Below are 27,693 nucleotides of genomic sequence, written 5' to 3' on the forward strand. Positions count from 1 at the left end.
ACTAGGAGGATTCAAAGAACCGGAAGTCTGAAATAGGGGTAGCCATTCTCTCATGAAAGCGGAGTCTGAAAGATGAGGCTGAAGGCTAATGAGCATGGAGACCACTGGAGTGTGGGCTGCTCCTTAGCCACTGCAGGATCTTCCACATGGCCAGGTCAGGATGGCCATTCTCACTCTACAGCAGACAGGCTGGACTAGCGAGGAGCAGGTGCAGCAGACCACTTCTAAGGCTGATGGTAGTGCAAGTCAGAACTGAGTAGGAGATCTAAGAGACAGAGAAGGAGGAAAAACATCCCAGGACTTAATGATGAGTGTCAGGCTTCCCCTTGATACTCAGTAGACTGTTGGGAATGTGCAGCTCTGAAGCTCAGGGGAGAGGTGGGTTAAGAATTGCAGGTGATTCTTACATAGGAACTGAAAGCCACGAGCTGGGTAGGAAAAGCCGAAGAAGAATCATATTGACACAAGAAACATATCCACTTAAAAACACAATGAGCCGAGCACTCGGGAGGCAGAGACAGGTGGAGCTCTTTGGGCTCAAGGCCAGTCTGATCTATAGAACTAGTTCCAGGACAGCCAGGGCTACACAGAGAAACTCTGTCTCCAAAAACCATAAAACAACAACAGTAACAACAGCGGGAGGATGAGGGGAAAGGGAAATGCAGAGCTACTGTTTACTCACTACAGAGTCACCCAGAGATGAAAAGGCCCTAGAGATGGATGGCGCTTATGCACAGTGAAGTGAGGGATTTAATGTCACTGAACTATTCATCTAAAAGCAGCTAGAGTTATACACTTTGTCTCATCACCATTAAAAAAGAACAGTTGTTACTTGTAGAGTTTAGCAGAAGATCGTTGTATTTACTAATAAAGATCCAGATAAATAATGAAAACGAAGGAGAATGGATGTCAAGGGGAAAGAGTTTACAAAGGGAACTAAGGATGTTAGAAAATCCAGTGTTATGCCATGGAAGTGAAGGACAGCATTTCAGTGGGCAGTGTTCAACCACTGACGATGCTACATCATCTGGTGAGGTCAGAGAAAGAACCCACTGGCATCAGCAACAGTGAAGCTTGACAATGACAGAGTGAGGGGAGAATGGGATGGAATACAGCCCAGAGTGCAAACAGTGGCACTTCTGACTGCTACAGTGGGAGCTAAAATGGTGGACGGAGGAAGTCAAAAGGTGCTTCTTAAAAATAAGTGTGTTGAAGGCTGAGGAAATGGTTCAACCAGTAGTGTGCTTGCCATACAAGAATGAGGACTCAATTTTGATTTCCAGAATCCCAAATGCCAGGTGTGATGGTGCACCTGTAGTTCTGGGGGCAGAGACAGAAGGATTCCATGGGCTCTCTGCAAGCCAGCCTGGTGGAATCAGTGTTCTCCAAGCTCAGTGAAAAACTCTGCCTCAAAAAACAAGTCATCTGGGTCTGGAGAGATAGCTTGGTGGTTAAGAGCACTTGCTGCTCTTTCAGAGGACCTGGGCTTAGTTCTCAGCACACACATGGTGGTTCACAACTGCCTGTAAGTGCAGCTCCAGGACAGCCTATGCTGTTGTCCACTCCCATCACAGACACAGAGAGAGAGAGACACACACAGAGACACACACACAGAGACACACACACACACACACACACACACACACACACACACACACACACAGAGAAAAAGAGAGAAAGAAAGACACTGAAATATTAAATGTAGTCAAAACTAATCACTTTAGGGATAATACAATTTTATATTAATCATCTCAACAATGCTACAATGTATAAAGAGTTTTATTTTTCATACTGTTAGTGGTACTTGAAGGATAATTACAAATTACTCTCTTCATTTCAGGGGTGGTAAAAATGAGCCATGAAAAATGTCTCCAAGAAAATTTTTTTTAAATCAAAGCTCATCAGGCAGATATTCTCATTGATTTTTACAGTAAAAAAGTACATCATATTGTTAAGAAAAGAATTTCTGTGACAGCTACGTGTCCAGTAAACCTCACGTTTTAAGGCTAGTTGCACGTGTTGATTTTTGTACGGGTGTGGCAACATGCTCCGTATCTGGGTTACATCCTGAAGATGCCAAAGTCAGTCTTGGGAATGGGCGCGTTGAGGGCTGCACTGATGCTGAGGCCCAGGACCAGCCTGGTGTCCATGGGATCAATAATCCCATCATCCCATAGCCTGTGGAAAGACGAACACGGTCACTATGAACGTGCCATCAAGCCGCCATCCCTCCATACAATGCTCAGAATCACCCAGGAGTCCCTCAGAGTACAGAGCCTGACTGTACCGAGTCACCATCAGAAGGCATGGTTGGCAGTGTAACAAAGAGGAAGTCAAAACCTGCCTGGGGCTGCCACACGGAGCTTCAGTCTTTAGGAGCGACTTCATGCCCTTCTGCTACTCATGGAGCAATCACATTGATCTGCTTCTGTCGCTAACATGGAGTTCCACAGACCCAGGCAATAGTCTCAACCGGCAATTCACTGCTAAAGGCCTTAGCAAAAATCAGCAATCTCAGAAAAAGCCTTGCTACATTTTATGAATAAAATAATTAACTTAAATGTCACTCTTTATTTTTTGTTACAATAGAAAAAATAACAAACTGCTTTAAAGTGAATAAGAAATAACACTTTTTTTGGTTGCTTGTTTGAGTTTTTTTGTTTTTTTTTTTTTTTAAATATAGGTCTCACTCTTTATGTCCGGTTTACCTGGAACTTGTGGTAATCCTCCTGCCTCAGCCTTCTGCCAATGTCAACCACCTTGCCAAATAAGGAATGCCATTCTTTTGGGGTTATTACTAAATGGCAGTTTTGCCTTCTCTACACAAACTGCTTCTGGCATCTGGACACCACATCAATTATTAAATGGTTTTCACACTGATGGACAGGAATTACATCTTTGCTCATAAAACATTCCTCACTGGGACCCAAAAGCACCAATGGCCAGTCAGCAGATTGTTCTTGGAACTGTGAGCGGGTGGACTGATTATCCTCTGGGAAACCATGAGCAAGGGAACCCCCCAAGCAAGAATGGAAGAGCTTGCTAGTGACAGCCATTAAAGGCTGTCCAATGAAGAGGGTCAATCAAATGCCTGAGAAAGTTGGAGCCCAACACTTGAGCAGATAGATGTACATGTAGGCCATAAAGGATTTAGGGAGCACGAGCTGGGCCTAAGAAGTGAAAGCACTGGCCTAGCAGGTGTGAGGTTTGAGCCCTAGAACAGGCAACAAAACAGAGGTTCCAGGAACAGGAGATACTCCAGAAAGCTGGCTTCTACCAGGTTCTAGCCCCAGCAAGCCAGAGAGCCACTGCTAAGCTGAGATTTACCGAACCCAAGACCAGCACCCCAAGCCAGCTTGAGAATCTTCACATCTTTATGAGAAGGTTGCCGTCTCTAGGCTGACAACTGTTTCAACAGTAGAATGAAGCATGTACAGAATAACAGAGAAACCCTCCTGTCTTTCAACATTTATTTGCAAAGATGTATCTATCCAGCTGAGCTCACTGAGGCCTTGAATGCAATCCATTAACAAGTATTAATGTTAGCATGACAACAATAAAGGATTTGATGTTTCCAAGAGATGGCTCATCTTAGTCACACACACACACACACACAAAATTCATGACTTATATAAAATTCTGTTTTTCAAAGTTGAGTATCTCAACTTTCCCTGAGCATTTCAGCTAAAATGTAATTCGTGTGAAGAACTGTCAGTGAGCTTACATATTAGCTTTGTATTTACTCCAAATCTTTTCCATGGCTTTCCTCTGCCTCTACTGACAGCTACTATTGACTCTCTACTTGCATTATGGCAAAGTGAGGTACAACTTTGTTGCTCAAACCAAAGACTATAAAGTACTTGTTGCTAATTAAATGAACCAATGACCTACCACAATATAACCGTAAATCTGTCTGGGGGGCCACAGTTAGCTTGAAGACAAGCAGGAGTTTTAAAAAGTCACAAATGTGTTCAGGATGTAGCTCAGATGGGGCGGGGATGGTGGTGGTGCTGATCTACCAGGCTGGGTTCAACCCCACCAGCAGAGCATAAACTGTGGTGATACATGGACCTGAATCCCAGCACTCTGGGGGGATCAGGAGGTCAAGATCATCCTTAGACTTAGCCAGTGCTTAGCTAGTCTGGGCTATAATGAAACACTGCTGCTAAACAGCAAAAATCTCAAATGTTAATATTTGAACTCAATCTGATTATCAATACTCTTTCATCTTCGTACCCTACTGCCAAGAGCAAAGCTGGCCATGGGGTGATAAACTCCTATGACTGAAGTGAATTCTAACTTTCTTATTTTCTTCCTCCTTTCTCTCCCACTTGCCTTCACCGGTAAAGAGCATGATTCAAGGCATAATGTAATTTTGGAAGACAGTAGTATTTATTCTTCTCTCCATCTGCCCAAGGGAAGAAAGAAGGCATGGCTTAGATTTGTCTTCATAATACTGAACATTTCAGCTATTGGAAAAACCATTTGAAAACACGTACCAGCGGTCTCCAGCCGGGACAGGCAGGGAGAATTTATTGCCTCGTGATGATTATGCTTTGCAGAAAACAAACAGCCAACAGCGGCAATGGTGTCTGAGGTAATTACTTGGCACTGACTGTGGACCCTGGCTGTGACTAATCACCTCAGGAGTATGCAAGCACACTTGTTAACCAGTGCCAATACATGATCAACCAATATCATGCTTAAAAGAGGGTAGCAACCAAACAGTTAGAAGGAGGATCACAGAAATCCCTGTGTTTCGCAAAGGGTAGGATCAACTCCTAAATGGGTATCACCAGGATTAGAACTCCCCATCTCAGCTGCTGACATGGCCCACCTCTGGCTACGGATATACTACCTGGGGTGGGAAGTGGGAACAATGGAGGTGGAAGCCTTTGAGGAGGATAGCAGCTCAGTATAAACAAAAGACAAGATAAAAGTAGCCATTTGTCCAACGTGGCACTTTTGCGTTTTAAACAAGGTCTTTCTATGCAGCCCAGGCTGGCTTCAAACCTCAACTCTCCTGCCACAGATGTGCAAATGGCAGGACATCAGGCTTGCACCATCATGCTCAGCCAGACACAACATTTGTCTCCCATGGAGGTTACCCACCCCAAGAGCTCAGGTTTCTGTGAAGCTGTGACTGAGGGAGAGAGAAGCCCCATACCCACCTTGCACTGGAGTAGTAAGGGTTTCCTTCCTCTTCGAACCTCTTAATGATGGGCTCTTTCAAAGCTGCTTCTTCAGCACTGGAAAACTGAAAAAAACCAAAACAACAACAAAAAAAAAACAACAAAAACCAAACAAACAAACAAAAAAAACCCCAAAAAACAGAGACAGCTTTGCCAGGACTGATTCCTTTAGCTAGCCTCAGAAAGACATACCCTGGGAGCAATTACAGTGCAACTAACATTTGCACAGTGATAAACTGATTGCAAATGATGTTTTCACATACATGGCCTTGCCTGAAACACAGGTTTGGTTGTCACTGAAGACAACACACTGATGCCAGATGGCAAAAGCTGTAATCCCAGCACTGTATGGGGAGATGGGAGATGGAAATAGAAGAACCCCAGAAGAATTGTCACAAGAGAGCTAGCCTCGTGTACACAGAAGAAAAACAGAGACCTTGCCTCAAACAGTGTGAAAGATGAGGCACAATACCAGATCAATACCAGATCTGTCCTCTGACCTCCACAGGGCACCCATGCACTGGCATTCTCACACATAAGTGTACACACAGAGACATCATCCCTGCTTTATAGACCCCATGGTTGACCACATGATCCCTGCTGGCAGGGCAAAGCCTGTATTACAGCAAGGAGGTGTCCACATTATCTTTCCTATGACGAGACAGTGGTGCACATAAGCTATAGGGGAACACCCAGCTGACATTTCAGGACCTGGTGCTTAAACAAAGCCCTTAAAAGTCATAACTGGGGCTGGGTGTGGTGATGCAGACCTTTGTTCCCAGAACTCAGGAGAGAGAAGCAGGCAGATCTCTCTAAGTTCAAAGCCAGCTGGTCTACAAAGTGAGTTCAGGACAGCTAAGGCTGTTACACAGAGAAACCCTGTCTTGAAAAACAAAGAAATGAAAAACTAAAAAACTCATAACTAAACATTCACATAAAATTTCTAAGGAATCTTTAACAGAGACATAACAGAGCATCCATCAAGAGCAGCCATCCTGGTTTGGCCTCCATCACATTTGCATTTTTTTTCCTTCCATTTTCCCATAGTTATACTTTCACAGAATACTAATGCTACTCAGTTCTCAGTAGGTGACTGCCTCTCTCTCAAGGGACTCTTAACAACAATATAAAACAAAAACAGAAAACAAAGGTCTGCCACTTTGGGCCAGAAAGGAATAAATTGGATTTCCTTAGATCCACTAACTGCAAAAGAGTAAGAATCTAGGGTGTCTGTCTGGCACTCAGGAATCTCTGGGACCGAAGGTGCAGGTCAGCATACAGTGCTTGCCTGGCATGCTGAAGGCCGAGGACTGGAGCCTCACCGCCCTCCCATGGACACACAGGTAGCTTGGTTTTCTGCTCCTATGCTGCAGTGGTTTGCTGATGACGGTCAAACCCACAGGAAGAGAAAAATGTCACTTACCTGTTTCCCCTCCCGTGCCTTCTGGTCTCTTGCCACTGTGGCTAACACGGTGGCCGCCTGCTCTCCTCCCATGACTGAGATGCGGGCATTGGGCCACATGTAGAGAAACCTTGGGCTGGGAGAAAAGAAAAGAATCATCAAGCTCGTGCGCTACAATTAGGCACTGTGGGAAAGGCCTATGAGCCGAACTCTCCAGATTAAAGCGTACATGACAAAGTATGCCCAGGGTCATTTTCTATGCCAATCCTGGAATAAAGGGATAATTTGTGTTTTGTTGGAAGACAGAGTCCTCTTTCACCCAAATTGGCCTCAAATTTGTTGTGTAGCAAGGTTGGCTTTGAACTCCTGATTCTCCTCCCCCACCCACTAAGAGCTAGGATTACAGGCATGTGCCACCACTGCCAGGATTTAACATGACCATTTGTAATTACACTTGAAACACATTTCTTTCTTCCAAAGAAAGCGACGGTGACCACCCACCTATACGCTCTGCCGCACATCCCGTAGTTTCCAGCCCCATATGATCCCCCAATAATGACAGTTATCTTAGGCACTTTGGCACAGGCTACAGCAGCTACCATCTTGGCACCATCCTTGGCAATCCCCTCGGCTTCGTAGTCTCTACCAACCATGAATCCTAGGAGAGAGAACAGAAACACAGCCTTGAGCACGTACAGAAGTAAATTCTGCCAAGGGACTGTCAAGTCCTGGCTCACACTAACTTGACTATAAAGCTTCTCTGTCACAACAGAACAGCCCCACAGGGAGTGCACAGCACAAAGGACGCTTCAAAGCACAAAATAAAAATCTCTCCTCAGTTTTGTTTTGTTTGTCTTGTTTTGGTTTTTGGTTTTCTGAGACAGGGTTTCTCTGTGTAGCCCTGGCTGTCCTGGAACTCACTCTATAGACCAGGCTGGCCTCAAACTCACAGAGATCTGCCTGCCTCTGCTTCCCAAGTGCTGGGATTAAAGCTGTACGCCACCACTGCCTGGCTCTCTTTTCGCTTTTTAGATGTCCTTAAAACACTTTGTTTCAACACACACAGATCTTTGAGCAACAGAAGGAAGCAGTCTGTCTTAAGAGAGCATCTCAAGCAAAGGCCTGATGGGGAGAGACTGACATTACAATAGGGAAGGTACTGCCAGGCAAGCCAACCTGGAAGGTTTCCATATCCACTGACCTGGTTTAAAATAGAGACAGTTACTTTCACAGCACTGCTTAAAACTTTGATGGAATAAAGATTAATGTTTCATGGTTGGGGATGCTGAGTCGCTGCCAGGGGCTCAACAGCAAGATTTTAAAGGGAGGGGGGGAAGTTCTCTGTAATTACAGGATTCCTCTGCTTTTTCAAGCCCCGACTCTGAGGGAAGCGCTCTGCAGCTGTAACCACAAAGCCTGGCTTCAGTGTCTCCCTCCCGACCTGAGGCTCTGGGGGAGGCGTACGTAGACTTGTTTGTCTGATTGACTCTCTGCTCTTGGTTGGAAAATCTCCAGTATCATGTCATCCAATTGCGTGCAGCAATCCTGAGGGAGGAGCTGGACGAGACGCGACACTGAGGGACCACAGCCTTTGCTGGTGAGGTCTGTCACCCCAGCCACCATTCTAAGCAGCCTTCAGAGCAGCTCAGAACTTCTTCAGCCAATCATCTGACTCTCCAGAACACTCTATCACAGCTGACCCCTAAGACTCAGCTCTCCTCAAGCCCTCACCTGGCCAACTCCACAGACCACCTGCCTCCAAAGGAAGAGAAGTACTTCATAAGGTTTTCTTAAGTCCTCCTTCCTAACATGTAAACACACACACACACACACACACACACACACACACACACACACAAAACCCAAAACAAAAAACCCTGTAGAGTCATGCTCCCTATTTCCCTATACTCTCAACTCTGTAAAAAAAAAAAAAAATCCTGAGTGGGGCATTAATCTTCCCTGAGCATCCTTCCCACTCTTGGGAGTTCTTAATTTCCTTAAAAAAGAAAATGTTTGCAGTACAAGAAAAGGAAGGGGCGGGGGAGAAAACCAGAGTGGCATGAAGCCTATGCTGACCCATCTCTTCTTTCTGAGGTGCTCTTCTCAATGTCTACAGCCTTAACCACCCTCTCCTCATTCTGACGAAATTTACACTTTCATCCCCAGCTAAGATACCTCTCCCAGCCCGAGGTTTATCCAGCAGCATATCACACATTCACACACCAATGCTGTACATGTAGCAAAATAAAACTCAGCCTCTGCTCCAAAACAGCCCAAACAAAGCAAAGCCAAATGAAAATGGGAGAACTGTCTAAGAAATGTTTCACTTCCTGGTGGTGAGTCACAGTCAGAAAGGAGGTTCCAAGAATCGATAAACTTCAGAGACCTTTCCATCGGTTCTGATATGGGTTACCGTGTAGGGACCTCTCAGGGCACTATCTGGAACCAATTCTTCTCAAAATTCAAGGGATGAGGGTTGTGGTCAGTGAGATACCATTAATCTCTTTCTCTCCCCCCAACCCCACCCACACGTGTACATGCTCACCATCTAACCTACCTTGAACCTGAGCATAACACAGAATGAAAAAGCTTTTGATAAATTCCTGCTCAAGGCAAGGAGGCCTGGCTGGTTTACATAATGAATCTCCTCCTCAGAGAAGCCTGCCTGGTCTCAACAACTAATCAAAAGCTTCTCTGTTGGTATGTGTGGTGGTACATGTCTTAATCCTAGAATATAGAAGGGAGAGGAAGAAGGCAGTATTTTTGAGTTCAAGGTTAGCTTGTTCTAGTTAGTGTGTTCAAGGCCAGCCAAGGCTACACAGTGGAACCCAGACTGAAAAAAAGGTCTCTCCCAAGGAAAAGAAGTTTCTTGGCAGCCAATGTATAGGAGCTATGTATCTACATCAACACAATACAACATGACAATGATAGAGCAGAGCACCTCTACACACTACAGCAAGATCTTCAAAATCAACCTGCTCCAGCTTAGGGTCGTTTATGAATCATGACATTGAGGGGCATGAAGTTCTTTGGGGTTAAAAATGCAAAGCCCCAGGCTTCAGTACAAACATACATTTTTAAAAGCCATTACTGGGGAGATGGCTTAGCCTGCCTGATTTTCACCCCTCGCACCCTCCCACAATGCCGGGAGGTATGCTGTACACATGGAATCCCCATGCTGGGAAGACAGAGACAGAAAGATCCTTCGAGATAACTGGCTAGCCAGTCTAGTCTAAGAGATGAGCTCCACCCCAGTAAGAGACCTATCTCAAAAAACAAGGTAGCCGAGAGAGAGAGAGAGAGAGAGAGAGAGAGAGAGAGAGAGAGAGCGCCAGAGAGAGAAAAACAGAGAGAGAGACCAAAGGATAGATTGATAATTGATATTATTTCATATAGAATGAACTGATGGCAAAGGTAAAGGGATGCCCATAGCATGTGCTTAGAATCATTGGGATGCTGACACAGTGAGTCTGATATTCTCCCTCTCCGGCAGCAGTAAGGCAGGGACATCCTCCTGCTCCCCGGGTGAGTGGCAGACAAAAGCAGGAGTCAGGAGAAGCTTTCTGAAAATCCGTGATACACAAAATCCAGACACTGCTTCACCTAGAACACATAAGATCTCAGACCACTCAGCATTCATGAAGAAAACTCTCTGCATGAACACTTGGGCCACAGGGGACAGCGAAGCCCTGGACCAACGCACGCAAGACCGACTGCCTCACCGGTGATATTCTGGAGGAACAGCAGGGGGACATTTCTTTGGCAGCACAGCTGGACGAAGTGAGCACCCTGTAACAACATAAGAACACCTCTTCTTTAAAAACAAACGAACTCCTGCCATGCCCAATCCTCCAGTTAGAGGCAGGAAAGAGCGTAGCCCTGGTCTGGCTAGTCTGACCTCGTTTACAGCTTGGCCTTGCCCTGTCGCCAACAGGACACAAGGCACTGTGAGTCTGCCCTCCCCTCCCTTTACCTAACTGCCTATGAGGTCCCAGGCATGTGGCTGTGAGGCAGCTGCTGTAGCAGGAATGAAGTTAATGCCACACCCAAACAGCAAGTGAAGCTCAGGTAACAGAAAGACTAGACGCTGCCAATACAAATGGCAGGATCAGCTTTTGTTCTCTAGTTGTCTCTCCACTTGAAAAGGAGGAATGCAAGCCCTTTGTGGTATCGTGGCTGCCATTTACGTTGGGGACCATCTGAAATTCCTTCAGACCTCAAGACTGTTAAAACAGACATCATTCTGACCAACATGATTCAAACAGAATTTTTAGATTATGTCAGTGTTAAGAGACTTCTGGCCTTGAGGTTTAAGAAACTATTTGATAATCACAAAATGTATTCTTTCCCCATCTTATTAACCATTCTCTTGTGTTTTCTTTTGTTTTTATAAATCCCTTTACGTCTTTTAAAAAGGCTTTGGCAGGTACAAAATTGCAAGGTAATTGCTCATCCTCGGTGTGACTGTTTATAGAAGTGAGGAAATCACAGGGACCTTTGGGGCTTATTTCAATAAATGAAATGTCAGACTGGGGCCAAATATAACTTCTCTAGGGCTTACCTGTGCCAAGCTGGCAGACAAATCCAGACTGTCTAGCTCTGGCCTGACCTGATATTTACTCTACAGGAATGACTACCCTATATATTCAGTGTGTGTGTGTGTTTTCTTATTTTAAGACAGAGTATTTCTATGTAGTTATGGCTCTCCTGGAAGTCTCAAGGCCTTGAACTCACAGGCCTCCTCTTGCTTCTGCCACCCAAGTAGTGGGATTAAAAGTGTGCGCCACCACACCCAGCTTCAAATATATATATTCTTATGTAAATGTATTCTTTAAACCGTTATTTCAAGAGTATTTTAATATGTTTTAAAACACCATAAACTATTAAATAAAAATTGGTCAAACTCCTATATATGGGAAAAATAAATTTTTTAGAAGGAAAAAACAGTGTATATAAAGAAAACAGTATATTGTTTTAAGAATATTAAAGATCTTTTGAACATGATTATGGGTAATTTGTTTTGAGACATGATCTCTCTATACAGCTCAGGCTGCTCTTGAACTACTCTCCCATCTCAGCCTCCCAACTGCTGTGCCTACAGGAGTAAACTACATGCCTGGCTAACTTTCATTTTCTTTAAGTTTGTTTTCATTTAATAATTGAGTTGAGGGAATTATATGAATAGCAGAATACAAAAATTAGTTTTATTGCTAATCCATTTCTTTAAAGACAAATTTATTATCCTCAATTAGCCCAAGAGCTCTAACAGCCTGTTCTCTATCAGTAACGGGCACCACTATGCTGAAAAGGAAAAAGGAACACTTTTTGCTACAGTATTTTATCAAAGAACACGAGTTACATTTCCAGAAAGGAGGCAGACCTGAGAGAGCCAATGCGACATGATGCCCTAAGCCCCCTGCACTGGGGAATCCCCCATCCATGCTGCATCAGCAGTGACAACGACCCACCATCTGCCATTCCCCAAAAGTAAAAATAAAATCTGAAGGATGATGAAGAGATCACATCTCAGAACCTTTCCAGCATGCGGGGCCTGTAGAAGGAGACACTCTCAGGGGCGGGTGTTCTGCTTGCTAAGAGATCCGGGTAGAAATCTGTCATGCAATACATCTTAATCTTTTCCATGACCTTTAGAATTAATTCGGCTAAAGCAGAAAATCTTAATGCATTTAACAATACTTGCCTTTTTTGCAGATTCAGAAAACAAAACTCCGTTGTTTCCAATGATGCCCACAGGGTATCCAAATATTCTAGCAAATCCTCAGGAGAAAATGCAAAAAAGAGTTTGTTTGTTTGTTTGTTTATTTGTTTCTTTCAGAGATCTATTTGTTCACAACCAAGTCATAGTACACATTCTTTAACTTGAGGCCAACGGTTAAAATGTGAACAGAGGTTATCTGTGGCATACTACAGCTTGTGGCTTTGATTCTTAACGGTACTAGGTTTTTTGTTCTGTTTGTTTCTCGAAAGCCCATGCTCTCTGGAAGGTTATCCATGTCTACATAGTTTGAGCACTGGTTCACAATATGCACTCAGCACACATGTGCATGTACAGGCCAGGGTGTCCTGAAATATCTCTTTTTAAAGTTTAAAATATGTCAAACTTAAGAGAGATTCTTTAAAAAAAAATTCTGATTTTTTTCTTCTACCTTTGTCCCTAGGTGCTTTATCTCTATCAACAACATTTCTATTAGGGCTCCAAACACCCACTTACCGGCCCCCATCCCTCCAAACATCCACCCGCTACACACATACCCCTCCAAACACCCATCTCTCACACACACACATACAAGAAAGGGGAAAACACTGCCTCTCATTTTGAGAGGCAGGTGTTTCACGTGATTTTCAGAGGAGGCCAATTATTTTGCAAACCAGAAGAACCTGATTAGAGAAAAATTCTTTCCCCTTCAACAAGCCTGGGTCCAACTAGAAACTGGTGTCAAGTGCTCAGAGCCCAAGAACTTACTGGCTATGCTTGGACAGGGAGTCAAAGGCACCTTCCGCCATAGGCCTTCCACCACCCCCAGGTCCCCACACCTGGACTCAGCCTCTAGGCTCCAGGGCACAGCTAGGCTGCCCACCACAAGCCCTCGAGCATCACACAAAGAAAACGAATAAAGGGTGTGTCAACATATCGACTGAGCCAAAACGCTGAGTTTTAAAGGACATGCTTTTGTTCTTTAGCCTTGTCTGGATTTTTTTGCTTTGTTGCCATGTTTTTTATTTGTTTGTTTTTTAATTGCGATAGAACACGCTTTGATGGCCACATAGGAGTCTCTGTGTTTTTTCAGGCATCAGGTCCCAGCCAGAGGCCAATGTATGATGAACACCCTACGTGTGCTGACTCTTGAGAAGTGGCTGAAGGGCTTTCGGGAGGTCTACGCAGTGATCCACCCTCAGTTCTGCCCCATCCTAACACATGATACTCCCCCTAAGGATTCTCTTAACCGCTTACGTGCTCAGCACTCCCTATGTCCTTTGGGGATGGGAGTGGGGGTTGACGCACAGTCAGATGGGCTGAGTAGGAACATGCTGCAACTTGTGTCAGCCTCTCAAGGGTCTTGACTAAATTATCTGACCCAAACAGGATAGCAGCAGGTCACAGAAACCTCCTAGGCCTACATGTGATTGCAGAGCCTAGAGGAAACCTTAAAGAGCTTAAAGCGCTTGCAGAAACATCTTGCTGACATCTGGTCTGCACTCTCCTCCTTCAGGCCTCACCTCTCCCTCCCCTGACCCCAGCCTTACATAAAACCCAGTACAATGGAGAAGAGATGGGGGAACTGGCTGTGTCTCTGAGGCAGGGATGCAAGAGTGGCACAGTCTTTTAGCAGGGACCAGGCAAGCACATAGAAGAAGATGACAGGCACAGCCCATCCATCTTAGAGGAAGCGGAGACATGCTTGCTGGTTTTCAACGCTGCACAAGAAGGACTACACCCTGCACCACTGGCAGACAAATCCTGTCTACATATCAAACAAAAAGCTCTTAATCACTTAAAGAGAAAGCAGTAAATTCCCGTCCAGCATGAACCATTTTCTCGCTTATAAATTGAGCCAGGAGAAATTGCCAAGATTCACTCCTAAGCCTCCATGTACAGCTGCAATTTGGATTTTTTGTAGCTTCTCTTTCCCTGTTCTATTAAGTTTTATTCTGAATAAATACTGTATTTTGGGGCTTTTTACAGTCTAATAAAATTCACAAAATTTGTTCTGCCATAGTAACCCTGGTAGTTACTATGAGTCTGTTATCTGTTTGAAACGGTTTCCTTCAGAGGCTGACAACGACAACACCTTAGACCAAAGAATGACCTTGTATATACGCTCTGTTTCCCTTCATGCTGTCCTGCCCTGCATTCTCAATGTGGTGTTTGAATGGAGAGATGCCTCTGAGGTTAAGAACCCTTGTTGTCCTTGCAGAGGACATGGGTTCAACTGCAAGCACCCACATCCGGTGGCTGGCTCATAGGGCATCCAATGCCCTAGTGGAGCTTCCATGGTCACTGAGCAAACACCATGTATATAAACAATAAGCAAAGCTTAAAAACGAAAACATCTACAGGGAGGCTGTGGGAAGACTGAACTCACAACAGCCTTCTGTGAGACCACCCGTTCCACAAGACTTCAGGTGAACTGAAGCTAAACAGCGAGGAGACAAGGCTGAAGTCCTGAAAATAATTGCTACCCAGAGAACAAAAGGCATAAGGAATACAGGCCACAAAGTCTCAGATAAGAGCCCACACCACAGCATCAGGTCGTCATCATTTTAAGCTCTTCGGATCCGGGAAACCGGTCGGGTGTGAGCCATCTTCAGGAAGCAGCCGCTCCTGAGAGCTGACTCACGCACACTTGTGCCCCTCTGGATAACAAAGCCCATGGCAGGCGCATGGAGCCTTCAGACAAGTGATGACTTATTTTCAAACCAACAGAAAATGTTCTTTTTTTTTTCAACTCTTCGCTCTTTGTACCTGTAACTAGTGTGTCTCCATATAAGGCCTTGAACTCATTGAATCTGCTTCCATCCACAATTCTAGCAATGACCTAAGAGGAAAAAGGAACAATGCTCCTGAGAAATTACATCACAGAAGCATTTCTACATTGATTGAGGTTATTTATAAGGAAGGCAATTCACAGTGATGTCACTTTCAGTCACAGGCTACATAAAAATTCTCTTCAGAATTTCCTTTGACATGCATGGTTAGTGTTCCAAGTCACCCCAAGCTGTGATGGAGAGTAAACTCCAAGGTGATACTGCACACAAGAGAAGCAGCAGAGAATCAGGGGGCTGGTAGCTAGGCCTAGAGCTCCAGGGGTTGGTTTGGTGCCTTGGCAGGGGCTCAAAGGGCCTGGAGTGAAGAATGCTGGTTGGCTCTACTCGTGACCTGATGTTTCAGGTTAGGTCACTTTATTAGAAAACACTTTGTGAACCCAATGTCACTGCGTAGATAAAGAAGGGGTTTTGACGGCTGGAAAAATAGATGAGCTGGTAGCAAAGAAGCCTGTGAAAATGATGCTGAGACAAATAGCTGGCTCTGACCTCAGCTCTACTAATCTCAAAACCCTTCAAGTTCTGGGGTGCCGCTTAGTGGCAGAGTTACCTGGTGAGCACGTGCAAAGCCCTGGGTGCCATCGCCAGCATGGCTCCCTCTCCCAGACAGCCCATAAGGTCCTCTAAGCCTGTTTGTGACCCCACCCTCAAAAGAAGATAACATATAAAAAGCGCTAATTAAAGTACACCATCTGATTAAAAAGTAGCTATTTTTACTACTAAGCCTCAATGAATCTTCATTGATTCTCAGTATGAGACTGAGAATCTAGAGATTGAATCTAGAGGTTGAATCTAGAGAGTCAATCCTTGAGACTCTGTCACACAGGTCTTTCAGTAGACTTGTGCTCAGCATGCTTGAGGCCCGAACTCAATCCGAGCACCAGAAGAGAAGACTCCCACATATAAAGCCTGTTCCGAGCCTCTCCAGAGCCCATTTGAGAGGGTTGTTATTACTCTATGGAGCTCATGCTCCCTTAGCTGAAAAGTAAGCGGCTCATCCCAGGCATCTATCTCTGTGAAAAGTAAAAGCTTACCTTAAGTTACTTTTTAGTTATTTTTCTAAACATGGAAGCAAAGCCATTTTGGTGCTGCAGGCTTCATAACGCGAACCTTTTGATGAACACCCAACACATCACAGCTTCATTCTTCTACATGAAGATGAAGCTTCCCAGAGACCCAGAAATCCAGGGCCACTTAGTATGAAACAGTCTTGGACTGGCTTTATAATTAATACCACTCTTATATATAAAGTATATTAATTACCTTCAGAAGAACTCAAACTTTAGGAACAGACAAGTAATAGGATAATATTCTCAATTCTAGCAGCAGAAACCAATACTTGGGAAAGCTGGGTCCCACTGCACCTGACTGAGAGAATAAGCCCCAGAGGCCAGCTTTTCCAACTCAGATTCCAGCTCTATGTGCTATCGAGGCCTGTAGGTGAGGCTTATTTATTACAGGAAAAATGGAAGCATAATAAATGACCAGCAACAAGCAGCAAAAGCTAGAAGATTTCCATTAAAACACAATAAAAAGCAGAGGAGGGCAGGGATTGGTGCTGTTGTTCAGTTCTGGACCGCAGAACTGTGGGTTAAGTGAAGAAGTGGCTAATCTAAAAGACAGTTCCCAGCCATCTCGGCAGATTATAAGCTCCATAAAAACCAATTCTAAACTTTGTACTGAGTCACGTTGCTCAAGTGAAGTACCAGTGGAATTTCCATGACATACAAGATTTAACAGTAGTAACAAAGTACTTCTTAAATAGTTGTAGGTATCTCCACAGTGCAGTAACACCCTCACCAATTCATGGGGGAAAAAAAGAAAAAGAAAAAGAAAAAGAAAAAGAAAAAGAAAAAGAAAAAGAAAAAGAAAGAAAGAAAGAAAGAAAGAAAAGAGAAAAGAGAAGAGAAGAGAAGAGAAGAGAAGAGAAGAGAAGAGAAAAGAAAAGAAAAGAAAAGAAAAGAAAAGAAATGTCTGCTTACCATGTTGCCAGACACCCCTGTGGGAACTGAGAGCTCGCCACAGAGAATCAGTTGGAGATTTTTTTTTTTTATGATAAGGAGTAATATATGTAATTTGCACCAGAAAAAGTAGAATTTTAAAAAATTCAGGGAGGAAATCACACCTACATGTATACAGACATACATAAAACATAAATCATTTAGACTATGTAGAATTGTATGTAGTCGTCATCTATGAGAACTTGTTCTATGTCCCATATCCAAATCCAGATGCTCAAGTCCCTTGTCCAGAACCCCTTAATGTTTGCATACATTTTAATGTACATGTGCCTATAAACCTTGAATCATCTTTCGGTTACCTACAATAAGCAACGGAAGATAACGGCACCCCATGAACAGCTGCTGTACTACGTTGTTTAGGGAACAATGACAAAAAAAAATCTGAACATTTTCAGTACAGAAAAATACCCTTTTCAAGGATTTCTGAGGCGTGGTTGGTGGAACCCATGTACACAGAATTCCCCAGATATGGAGAGCTAACTGCATATACAAATTAAGTCAAAAATGTCAAAATATGTTGTTTTTTTGAATGACTAAAGAGACAATTTTATTTTCTTTTCTGTGTTTTCTGCCCCACCCTCCCATAACCAAACCAAAATAGTCTTATAGTCAAAGGGGAAAATACCTTAAGATATTAAAGCCTCTAGCATAGAATCACATTAAGATGATTTCCTAATTTAAAATGTATTCTGCCAGCTATGGAGAACTGAAGAAAGTCAAGGCCTACACACTCTAAGCAAACACTGAAAACTGTCACTCTAGATTACAGAAGGCTGTGTCACAATCTGTAACCATGGCAACCTCTCCAACTATAATTGTCTACTCTTTGCTAATGTCATACTGATCTAAAAAGGTATGTTTTTCTCTTCCAACAACTTACTGACATTATGTCTATTTGGCAAAATAAGAGCACTGAGGAAAAACAGTTGAAAATGGTGTGACTGCCCTTGATCATTCTCACTGCCCACAGAAACATCAAGCCCCAGCTGTGAACAAAGCAAGCTTCCTCGTGGAACGGTGCAGACTCCCCCATTGCGAGAGCCTTTCCTCACTTGCTGCTGACTGCACACCAGCAACACCAGCGACCATGCCAAGACAGTGCTCCTGGGTGTCACTGCTCCTTGCTGAGACCCACACTCCTCCCTCTGCACGGACACAAACTTTAGAGATGGCAGCTTGATTCGAGGCTTAGGTCCTGTCTCCCACATACCTCTCGGACATCAAAGCTCCTCTTAAGGTTTGCTCCAACTATCCCATACAACTCATCTGCGGGGAACAAAGGCTCTTCAGAAGGTTCGACTGTAACCTACAGAAATTTAAAACAAACGCACTGTGTTCGAGGACAGGGTTCAGGTAGCACGGGCCAAAGTGCTCCACACGAAAAGGAGAGGCACAAGCTTTCCTACTCACATCCAGTTTCTTCTGATAATTGAGACTCCTCACAACTTTCCTTGCTAAGTGGAGGGCATGATGGTCATCCAAAGCATAGTGGTCAGTGACCCCAGACTTTCTGCAGAGTAAAGCACACTCTGATAATCAGAACCTAGAAAAGCAAAGTAATTAAATATCTTCAGTCCCAAATACCCTCCCTAACCTAAGGATGGTGGCACCTTTGCTTCCTAAACACCTAATAAATACCATCTTATTTTTGTAATGACCCTGGCAAAGGAGCGTCACCCCCATCTTACAAGGAGGAAAGCCCGAGGGACAGACACTAAGTGTCCTCTTCTAGGACCGACAGCAGCTACATCGGAGTGCATACCTTGGATTTCTCACCCTGACCTTCTGCAGGCTTGTTCATGGGATATCTGCTCAGGCTCATTCTACATAACTTGAACAGAATCATGCGTGACGCTCAACTACAGCTGGCATGCATTCAAACATGGCCGTCACATGACACAGCAGTAGCCAGCTAAGGCTTTGGTGCAGCGGTCTCTCCTCTCTCGGCTGCTGGGCTGCCTTCCTTCAAAGTCAAACGTGAGGGTCGGCTCTCACTTGTGGTAAACAAAAAGGCTTGAATACATTGACCCTTGGACAATAGGTTAAAGTGGGAATTAATAAAGTAGCTCTGTGCGAAAGCCTTGGGAGTTCTCAGTCAATTTCGAGGGTAACACATGAGGCATGAGCTTGGCTCTGGGGATCAGTTCTGTCCCAATCAGTGGCTTTCTATTTAAGATACAAATGCAATAGGGCTTGCTCTCCTCTCTCTCTCCTATCTCATACAGTTGAGGACTAGAGAGATAGCTCAGCAGTAAGGAACACTGGATGAGGACCTTCCAGAGGACCCAGGTTTAGTTCCCAGCACTCACAGGGCAGTTCACAATGGTCTAACTCCAGTTTCAAGGAGAACCTGATGTCATCTTCTGCCCTCCATGAACAGCAAGTATGCATACAGTACACAGACACACATGTAGGCAAAACATTCATATACATAAAATCATTTTTTAAATGAAAGAAAGGGTTTTAGCTTAAGATTTATAATACAGACATGAAGGGACAGGACACTCCTCCAGTGTGGGTGTGGGCTTCCCAAAAGACAGTTTCAGGCTAAAGGGGCGGCTCAGCAAGTAAAAGCACTTGTGTTGCCATGAGGACCTGAGCTCCCACATCCAGAACGCACAAAAATAAATCCCAGAACCCACGCAAAAGCCTTGCCTTACACAAGTCAGAAGGCAAGGATCAACACCCAAAGTTGTCCTGCACACATGACCACATTCACACACATAAATGTGGGAAAATGTACATTCAGGGGAGAGAAAGAAGAGTTAAATATGTGAAGTCAATGCTGTGTAAACACTGGTCCCCAACTGTCCCCTGATATGCCAATAAAGCAGCTTATATCACTGAGCTGGGGAGTAAATCGGCCTGAACTTCCTGCCAGCCAGGGGAGGAGGAGTTAGAGGAGGAAGCAGGGGTTCAGCCAGGGCAGAGGCCCACGAGACACCAGGAGAGAGCTCAGCAAGCAAGCTACAAAATGCACGTATCTCTGGGAGGTATGCTGGGAGGAAAGCAGATGAGCTTAGAGGGTTAGGAATAAAGTAATAGAGAATAAAGAATAAAGTAATAAAGAATAAAATAATAACTGCTCAGTTTCTGTGCTGTGAAGCGTATTAGTAAACAAAGATAAGTCTCAATTATTTGTGTGATAGCCAGGTTAAGAGAAAAACTGAGGGCTGGAGAGATGGCTCAGAGGTTAAGAGCACGCTGCTTGCTCTTCTAGAGGTCCTGAGTTCAATTCCCAGCAACCACATGGTGGCTCACAACCATCTATAATGAGATCTGGCACCCTCTTCTGGCATTCAGGTGTACATGTAGACAAAACATCGTATATATAATAAATAAATAAATCATTAAAAAAAAGAGAGAGAAACTGAGAAACAAACACAGTTTTTTATAAAAATAACTTTAACAGCTAAACGAGTAAGGAATGAGGCAAAGACTGAAACAAAGGCCCTTAGGCTAGTCAAAAAGCATGGCATTTTGACAGCAAAGAATCCAGCCGTTCTCACCCTGGATTCCTCCCATCGTCACTGTGCTCCTTGGGGTTTTGACAACATAGAACACAGGCCTTCCTGTACCTTGATGGTCAGATCTACCTGTCCTTTAGGACACAGTACTGGGCCCCTCCCTTCTCTGCACTTACACAGTCTGAATGAAGTGCCCCCTCTATGTAGATATTTCCTCACAAGATCTTGATTTCTCAGAACAAATGCCTACTACGCGGGCTCTCAAACACCCAAACTTCTCAAGCTTACAAGAATGTTTGAACCCCTGCTTCAGCTTAAAATCTGCTCCCCACCCCTACCCCAATGTCTCAAATGTCAGGGGGTGAAATAATTTCCTGTCCATTGTCTTCATCATCTTCTCCTGAATCCTTTGTAGGTGATCTATAAAGTCCCTCAATGCCACCTGGAAAACTGAAACCATGGCTGATATATAGCAAGCATTCAAAGAAAGTTTGCTGAGTCACTGAGAAGCTGCCTCTCAGGCTTCCGTGAAGAGCTAAGGTAGTGTGCTTGCACTAGCAGCATGCACATGGAATGAAGCAGAGAAGGTTAGCACGCCCCTGTGCTGGCCCCAGGGCTGCTGAAATGGCTCAGAGGATAGCCATGCTTCCTGAGCCTGACAAGCTGAACCAATTCCCGGAACCCACACACTACAGGGGGAGACTTGATTCTCACGCATTGTCCTCTGATCTCCACATGGCAAGTGCACACCCACATACATGAGAGTACCCACATCTGCATGTACACAAACACATGATGAAGTTTTTTATTTGTTTTTTTAAACAGCTGACCCTCTCACTTGAAACACAATTCTATAGTCCAGAGACCTGAACCCAGAACAGCCCACTGGGAACAAACTATGGTCTGATCTGGTAAGACAGGCACCGAGGGAAAAATAATGTAAAACTTCCTTAAAGCCAAAAAGGACCATGGATCCTAGAAGGAAATACCTGCTCCTGCCTTACCTGCAATGAAGATCGGCACCTCCGAGATCCTCAGCAGACACCTCCTCGCCAGTAGCTGCCTTCACCTACAACGATAAAAGCCACGGTGAGACTGGCCCACCAAAGATACAAAATGCAGTACTATCCCCTGACATTACTCTCCATACTAACATCGCCCAGCCTGACTGCACCTACATTCTTCCTTTCTCAGAGCTGAAGTGCTTTCCCAACCCACCTTCCCCAGTCTACAGATGGGAAACCTAAGCCCAGACCTAACAAGAGCTGCACACAGCTCCTGTGAAAATGATGGTGCCTGGGAGCTCTCCAGGCTTCGGGATGCTACCCAACACACCTTATGGCCTTTGAGTTGTGTGAGTTTACTCCCTTACTGCCTGGATCCCTTCTTCCACGTGCCTGGTGAGCTCCCACTTGGCCTGCAGCAGTCCTCATGGTGATGGTACCCTCTAGTATTAACCAGGTAATGCTGGCCTGTCTATCCACGGTCCAAGAAGAGAGCCCCACTTACATGTCTACATTCTACTTTCTGTTACCAGAAAATATTTCTATATTTCTGTTACCAGCTCTATAGTGTGAGGTCCTCAGGAGATTCTTTCATCTTCAAACACTCAATAGCCAGGGCTATTCAGTCCAGTTATTTTATCTTTAAGGTGGAAAACAAAAAAGAAAAAAAAGAAAAAACGATCTAAGCTACCCAACAGAATGGAGGCCCCCCAAAAAGAAAATCAAACAATAAATTAAAAATTGACTTAACTATGTCTGACTACAACAAGAAAATGAAAGAAAAATCATTTAGAATTAAACGCTAACTTCATCTGGTGGGAACTGTTTAATTCCTACTTATTGGGGTGACTAATCTGTTTCTTGAGATAAAAATAAAAAAACGTATTAAAGTAATGAGAATTAATTTAAGATAAGCACAAGGACAGTTATTTTATTTAAAACAGAGCTTTTGATAGAGGCAATTAAAATTTCCACCTCCAATTATTCCGCCCTCAGAAGTCAATTGTTGGTTCTCTTTTCAAAAAAGTCAGTGCTAAACAGCGTTCAGTCCAGACAATAACTAATTATAAGAGGTGTCTGAGTATTTAAAGTCATGAAAAAACAACAGCTACACTATATTTATTCTCAGGAATCTGACTAATTTCCAGTGGGAAAAAATAGAGTTGTCATCAGTTAATATTTATTGAACACCCACAATATGTTTGATGCTGTGAAAGGTACAAAGATGACAAAAGTGAGAAACAATAGAAAAGGGGTTCATTCTAGTAAACAACAAGGTAGAGAGTTAAAAAGGCCACGAGAACAAAAAGTTCTCCCAAACCCTCTTCTTATTAGGCATTTGGTTCAACTGATACCACCTGAACTCCACGCTTCAAGCCCTTCTCATCTGACTACAAACAAGTGTCAGCGTACTGAAATCTGTGTGCAGGGCTTCAGATTCCCCTGGTCCCCCAAACACAGCCTTTCATAGAAATCTGAAAGAGGTTATTATCTGGAGAATCTCGGGCTTCCATGCCACTGAGTCAAGTTAAATCTGAACCCATGGGTAGACCTGGATGAACACACTGTGTGTATTTCAGCACTGTATGCCATGACTCCTCCCAACAGAAGTTTTCAAATGTCACTCCTACCTTTCCTTGTTAAATGTCTGTACCCCTCACAGCACAAGGGTAAATGCTGAGTACACCTTCCTCTCATGAGACAATGAGAACTCTCACAAACAGTATGGGAAATGTTAACAGGTACGAACAACAATGACATTTTCACAGTTAAAGTGGTGGCTCCTTCTGGTCTACCCCATCTTCCATAACTGTTATTAGAAGTAACTTGGGAAATACGTAGTTTGCATGAAAATGAGATTTTACTAGTTACCTAGATTCCTTGAGGTTCACTATTTGAAGCAAAACATTTCAGAGGCTGTTCTTGCAATCATAAGGTTGTGCAACCATCACCACTACCTAACTCCAGAACATTCCATCACTCTTAGAAGCAGCTCCTTTCAACAGTAGTCATTCCCCCTTCCTCTCTCCTCCTAGACCCTGACAGCCAATAGTCTACTTTCTATCTCAGTGAATCTGGCTTCTTTAAATAGTCACAAAAGTGGAATCATATTTTTGCATGTGTCTTACTGGTTTCCCATCCATGTTGTGAAGAACTCATTCCTGTCTGTGTCTGAATGTTTTATCGCATGAATATTATATTGTATAATTCCTTTCACTTTCTTCTAACATATTAAATATTTTTGGGGTTTTCTTCTATGTGGTATATTTATATGTAAGGCATATGATTGCCTATTTTATTTCTGCCTGGAGCACTAGGATGACAGTATGTCATAAGTATGCGAACAACTGAAAATCTCCACCATGGAGTCAACCATGGGGAAGTAAAGACCAGTGAGCCTTGTTCTCAGAGGGACTCCAGGCTTGGAGTTTAATTCTCTATGGCTACCCTAGTAAAGTCTGTGCGTGAATGTTCGTGAGTATGCAGGTGTGCCTACATGCGTTTGTACATGTAGTTGAGGTCAGAGGTCAAACTCAAGTATAATTCCTTAGGAGACATCCATTTGGGTTTTTTGAGATATGGTCTTTTGGTGGGGCCTGGAGCTCATCAATCAGGCTAGTCTGATTGGCAAACAGGCTTGTGGGATCCTGGGGTCTCCACCTTGCCAGCACTAGGAATACAAGCACATGGCACACATGCCACCACACCATGCTTTCTACACGTGAGTTAGGGATGAAAAAACTCAGGGCCTCATGCTTGTGCAGCAAGCACTTTACCAGCTGCATTATCTCCCAGCCCCATAGACTTTCTAACCTTTGAACCAGGGCTGGTGTTACCTGCTGTAATCCTAGCATGGGGAAGATGGAGGCAGAGGGACCACTCAAGTGCAGAATTTGGAACCAGTCTAGTAGGACTTCAAATTACTCTGAATTCATATTCATTCATATTTCCTTCTTTCCTTCTTCCCTCTCTCTTCCCCACCATTATGTGTGTGTACGCTGAATACTTACACATGCTAAGCAAATGTTCTACCACCAAGCTACAGTCCAGCTTAATCTGAATTCTTAGGTGTTTTTGTCAGTATTTTGGCATATACTCTGCACAGTGATAGTATTTTCACTCAAGTGTGCCATGTACTTTGATCCTATCTACAACCCATTACCCATTCCTGACCCTCTTTCCTTTCCCTTAATTTTCTTCCTCTTCTCAAATAACCACACCGCAACTTCTACTTTGATATCACATATATCTGGATTGGCTGTGGGTGCTGGGGGACTGAACTCAAGTTCTCATGCTCCCACAGCCCGCCATCTCCCCACCCTGCTGAATAAAACTATGACACACACATCCCGAACCACATCTTCTTCATCTGTTCTTCTGCAGATGGACTTCTACGCCGATTCCATGACTCAGCCCTGGGAGTAGTGCTATGATGAACATGGTGTCATATAGGTATCCCTCCAGCCTGCTTGCTTAGATTCCTTCAACTGCATTCCAGCAGCAGTACAGCTAGATCTGAGCCAGGGTTTACGGAGCCCACATAGGCCTCTAACTCAACAATTTCCTGCTCTGCCTCCCAAGTGCTAGAACTGCTGGAGCCCATCACCATACCTGGCTGAACTCCTAATCTCTGAAATGTTCTAACTTTGAATATGAGCTTTTAAAATGATATCTAATGGAACCAGAGAGCACATTCTTAGGACTGTGGGACCTCAGCCATTTCCTGTTCTGTCTCCTACAACCGCCCAGTCTTCCACCAATGTGTGTGTGGCCTTTGCCTAGGACCGCCTCCCCAGCCCTGCCTAACAACTGTTGTCAGATATGACCCCAGTGGGGTCAGAGCTAGCCCGGGGAGGATTTCCAGGCAGGGAGAATCGAAGCAAGGCTGGCACTGCTTGGGGTGGCACTGTGAGGCATGTGCTCCAGCTGAGGAGGCAGGGAAGTAGGGGCTGGAAAGTAGCCTCTATTCATTCCAGATCTGGGTGCCAAGGATACCCTGGCATAGAAGCCACATACTTGTACGAATTCTGTTTGCTGTGGGGCCACAACATCTGGTTTGTTTATTTTGTTTTTACATATACATTAAAAAAAAAACCTTTATAGGGGAGAGATTGAAAGGTCTCATGTAGCCAAGGCTATCCTTACTATATAGCTCAGGATGACCTTGACTTTCTGATACTCCTGCCTTTACTTCCTAACTGCCAGCTGCCAGGAATACAGTTGTGTGCTGCAATATCCAGATCAAAACACCTTCTAGAATAAACCAGGCAGTCAAAAGTCTCAAAAAGATAAAGATATTTCTCCCACTATGTTTCTTTCACTCAACGTTAACTTTTCCAGAATTTCATTATGTACTGGAGGCATGCAGATGCCTATTTCCCAACATTTTACCCCAAGTTAATATATATATACATATATATATATATATATATATATTACCCAAAATTAACATACCATATACAAAGTAGTCTTTTTTTTTTTTTTGAGACAGGGTTTCTCTGTGCAGCTCTGGCTGTCCTGGACTCACTCTGTAGACCAGGCTAGCCTGGAACTCAGAGATCTGCCTGCCTCTGCCTCCTGAGTGCTGGGATTAAAGGTGTGCACCACCATGCCTGGCAGTCAAATTCTTAAGAATCAAAAAAGAGAATGGTGGGGCCAGACATAGCACATACCTTTAATACCAGCAGAGACAGGTAAATCTCTGAGCTCAAGGCTTGCCTGGTCTATACAGTCTAGGCCAGCCAGGGCTATACAGTGTGTCCCTGTTTCAACATAAAATAAAATAAAATAATTAAAAAAAAAACGGTGGTTCCCATAGCAGCATTTAATGGTTTTACATTGTAGAAAATAACAAAGTTCAAGAGCTGAATATGGTAACAACTGTATAACTGCATGATAATGCAAATATGAAGCAAAATGAAGCAAACAATTAAAATTCATTACCCAGTAAATTTATGCAATGTATTATACCTATCACATTTTAAAAGCATTGAATAGTTTATGTGCCATTTTTTAAGTTGCATAAATCAATAATCAATTGATTGAGATAATATTCTTACCAAAGGTGGTCCAGCCAGGAAGATGGTGCCCTGCTTTCGCACGATGATGTTTTCATCAGCCATTGCAGGCACATATGCCCCTCCTGCCGTACAGGAGCCCATGACCACAGCTATCTGCAGGGAAGACAAACCATGAGGTGACCCCCAATAGCACAGTGACATTGGTGGGGAGCCCCTACAAACACTGCAGTGCCTTGGTGCTACAAACAGCTGATCCACGGACTTCACTTTAGAAATGGAGACCTGAGATGGTTCTTATTAAGTTGCCTAGGCTAGCCTAGAACTCACAATCCTCCTGTCTCCTGAACAGAGACTCCAGGCACAAGCCACCCTGACTAGGAAAGTATCTTCTTTGTTCTTGTTTTAATTTATGTGTATGCATATGTGTCTGTGTGTGTGTGTGTCCAGAGTATGTGAGCAGGTACCCAAAGAATGCAGAAGAGGCCATCTGATCTGTTCCCTCGGAGCTGGAGTTACAAGTTTGTGAGCACCCTGGTGTGGGAGCTAGGGACTGAACTCAGGTCCTGGAGAAGAGCAGCAAGTACTCTTAACCACTGAGCCATCTCTCCAGCATCTTAGAATAATGTTTTGAGTTCTTATATAAACCATTCTGAAGGGCTTATGTCACTCTCACAAAATGTATACATGAAGAGCCTATCAGGAGAATGTTGGCCTAAGAAACTACTAGCTGAGCAGCTAAAGAAGAAAAAAACCTGCCACACACCTGTGTCAACAGAACTCAGAGGGGAACTAATACTAACAGTGTACCCAGATAATTCCTGAGCTCACGGGGACACTGAGATAGCGTTTTGAACGAATGTTGTTAATATTTTATGCTAGCACAAATATGACATCTTCTAAATATAAAACTAATGGTAGCATTTGCATCTTAAAAGTTGGCTCCATTTGAAGCTGACGAGGCCACCCAGCTGGCAAAGCGATGCCAATGCTCAAGTGAAGAATTTTGGTATAGGGTGTGTAC

The 27,693-nt window shown here is 43.9% G+C and overlaps 1 protein-coding gene across 1 annotated transcript in view; it reads right to left on the reverse strand.

Moving 5' to 3' along the window:
* Positions 1-1,761: 1,761 nt before the first annotated feature.
* The window catches only part of Mccc2 (methylcrotonyl-CoA carboxylase subunit 2), a 64,615-nt gene continuing 38,683 nt past the window's right edge, over positions 1,762-27,693 (reverse strand). Inside the window, exons 7-17 of the mRNA XM_060385622.1 lie at positions 26,712-26,825; positions 21,652-21,716; positions 18,591-18,690; positions 18,391-18,486; positions 15,080-15,152; positions 12,296-12,372; positions 10,317-10,383; positions 7,096-7,252; positions 6,616-6,730; positions 5,172-5,257; positions 1,762-2,178 (exon numbers count right to left, since the gene is read on the reverse strand). Coding sequence (XP_060241605.1) covers positions 2,061-2,178; positions 5,172-5,257; positions 6,616-6,730; positions 7,096-7,252; positions 10,317-10,383; positions 12,296-12,372; positions 15,080-15,152; positions 18,391-18,486; positions 18,591-18,690; positions 21,652-21,716; positions 26,712-26,825 — 1,068 coding nt within the window. The 3' untranslated portion in view covers positions 1,762-2,060. The remainder of the gene's footprint in view (positions 2,179-5,171; positions 5,258-6,615; positions 6,731-7,095; positions 7,253-10,316; positions 10,384-12,295; positions 12,373-15,079; positions 15,153-18,390; positions 18,487-18,590; positions 18,691-21,651; positions 21,717-26,711; positions 26,826-27,693) is intronic.

Source organism: Meriones unguiculatus, chromosome 6 (genome assembly GCF_030254825.1).
Source record: "Meriones unguiculatus strain TT.TT164.6M chromosome 6, Bangor_MerUng_6.1, whole genome shotgun sequence".
Taxonomy (NCBI): Eukaryota; Metazoa; Chordata; class Mammalia; order Rodentia; family Muridae; genus Meriones; species Meriones unguiculatus.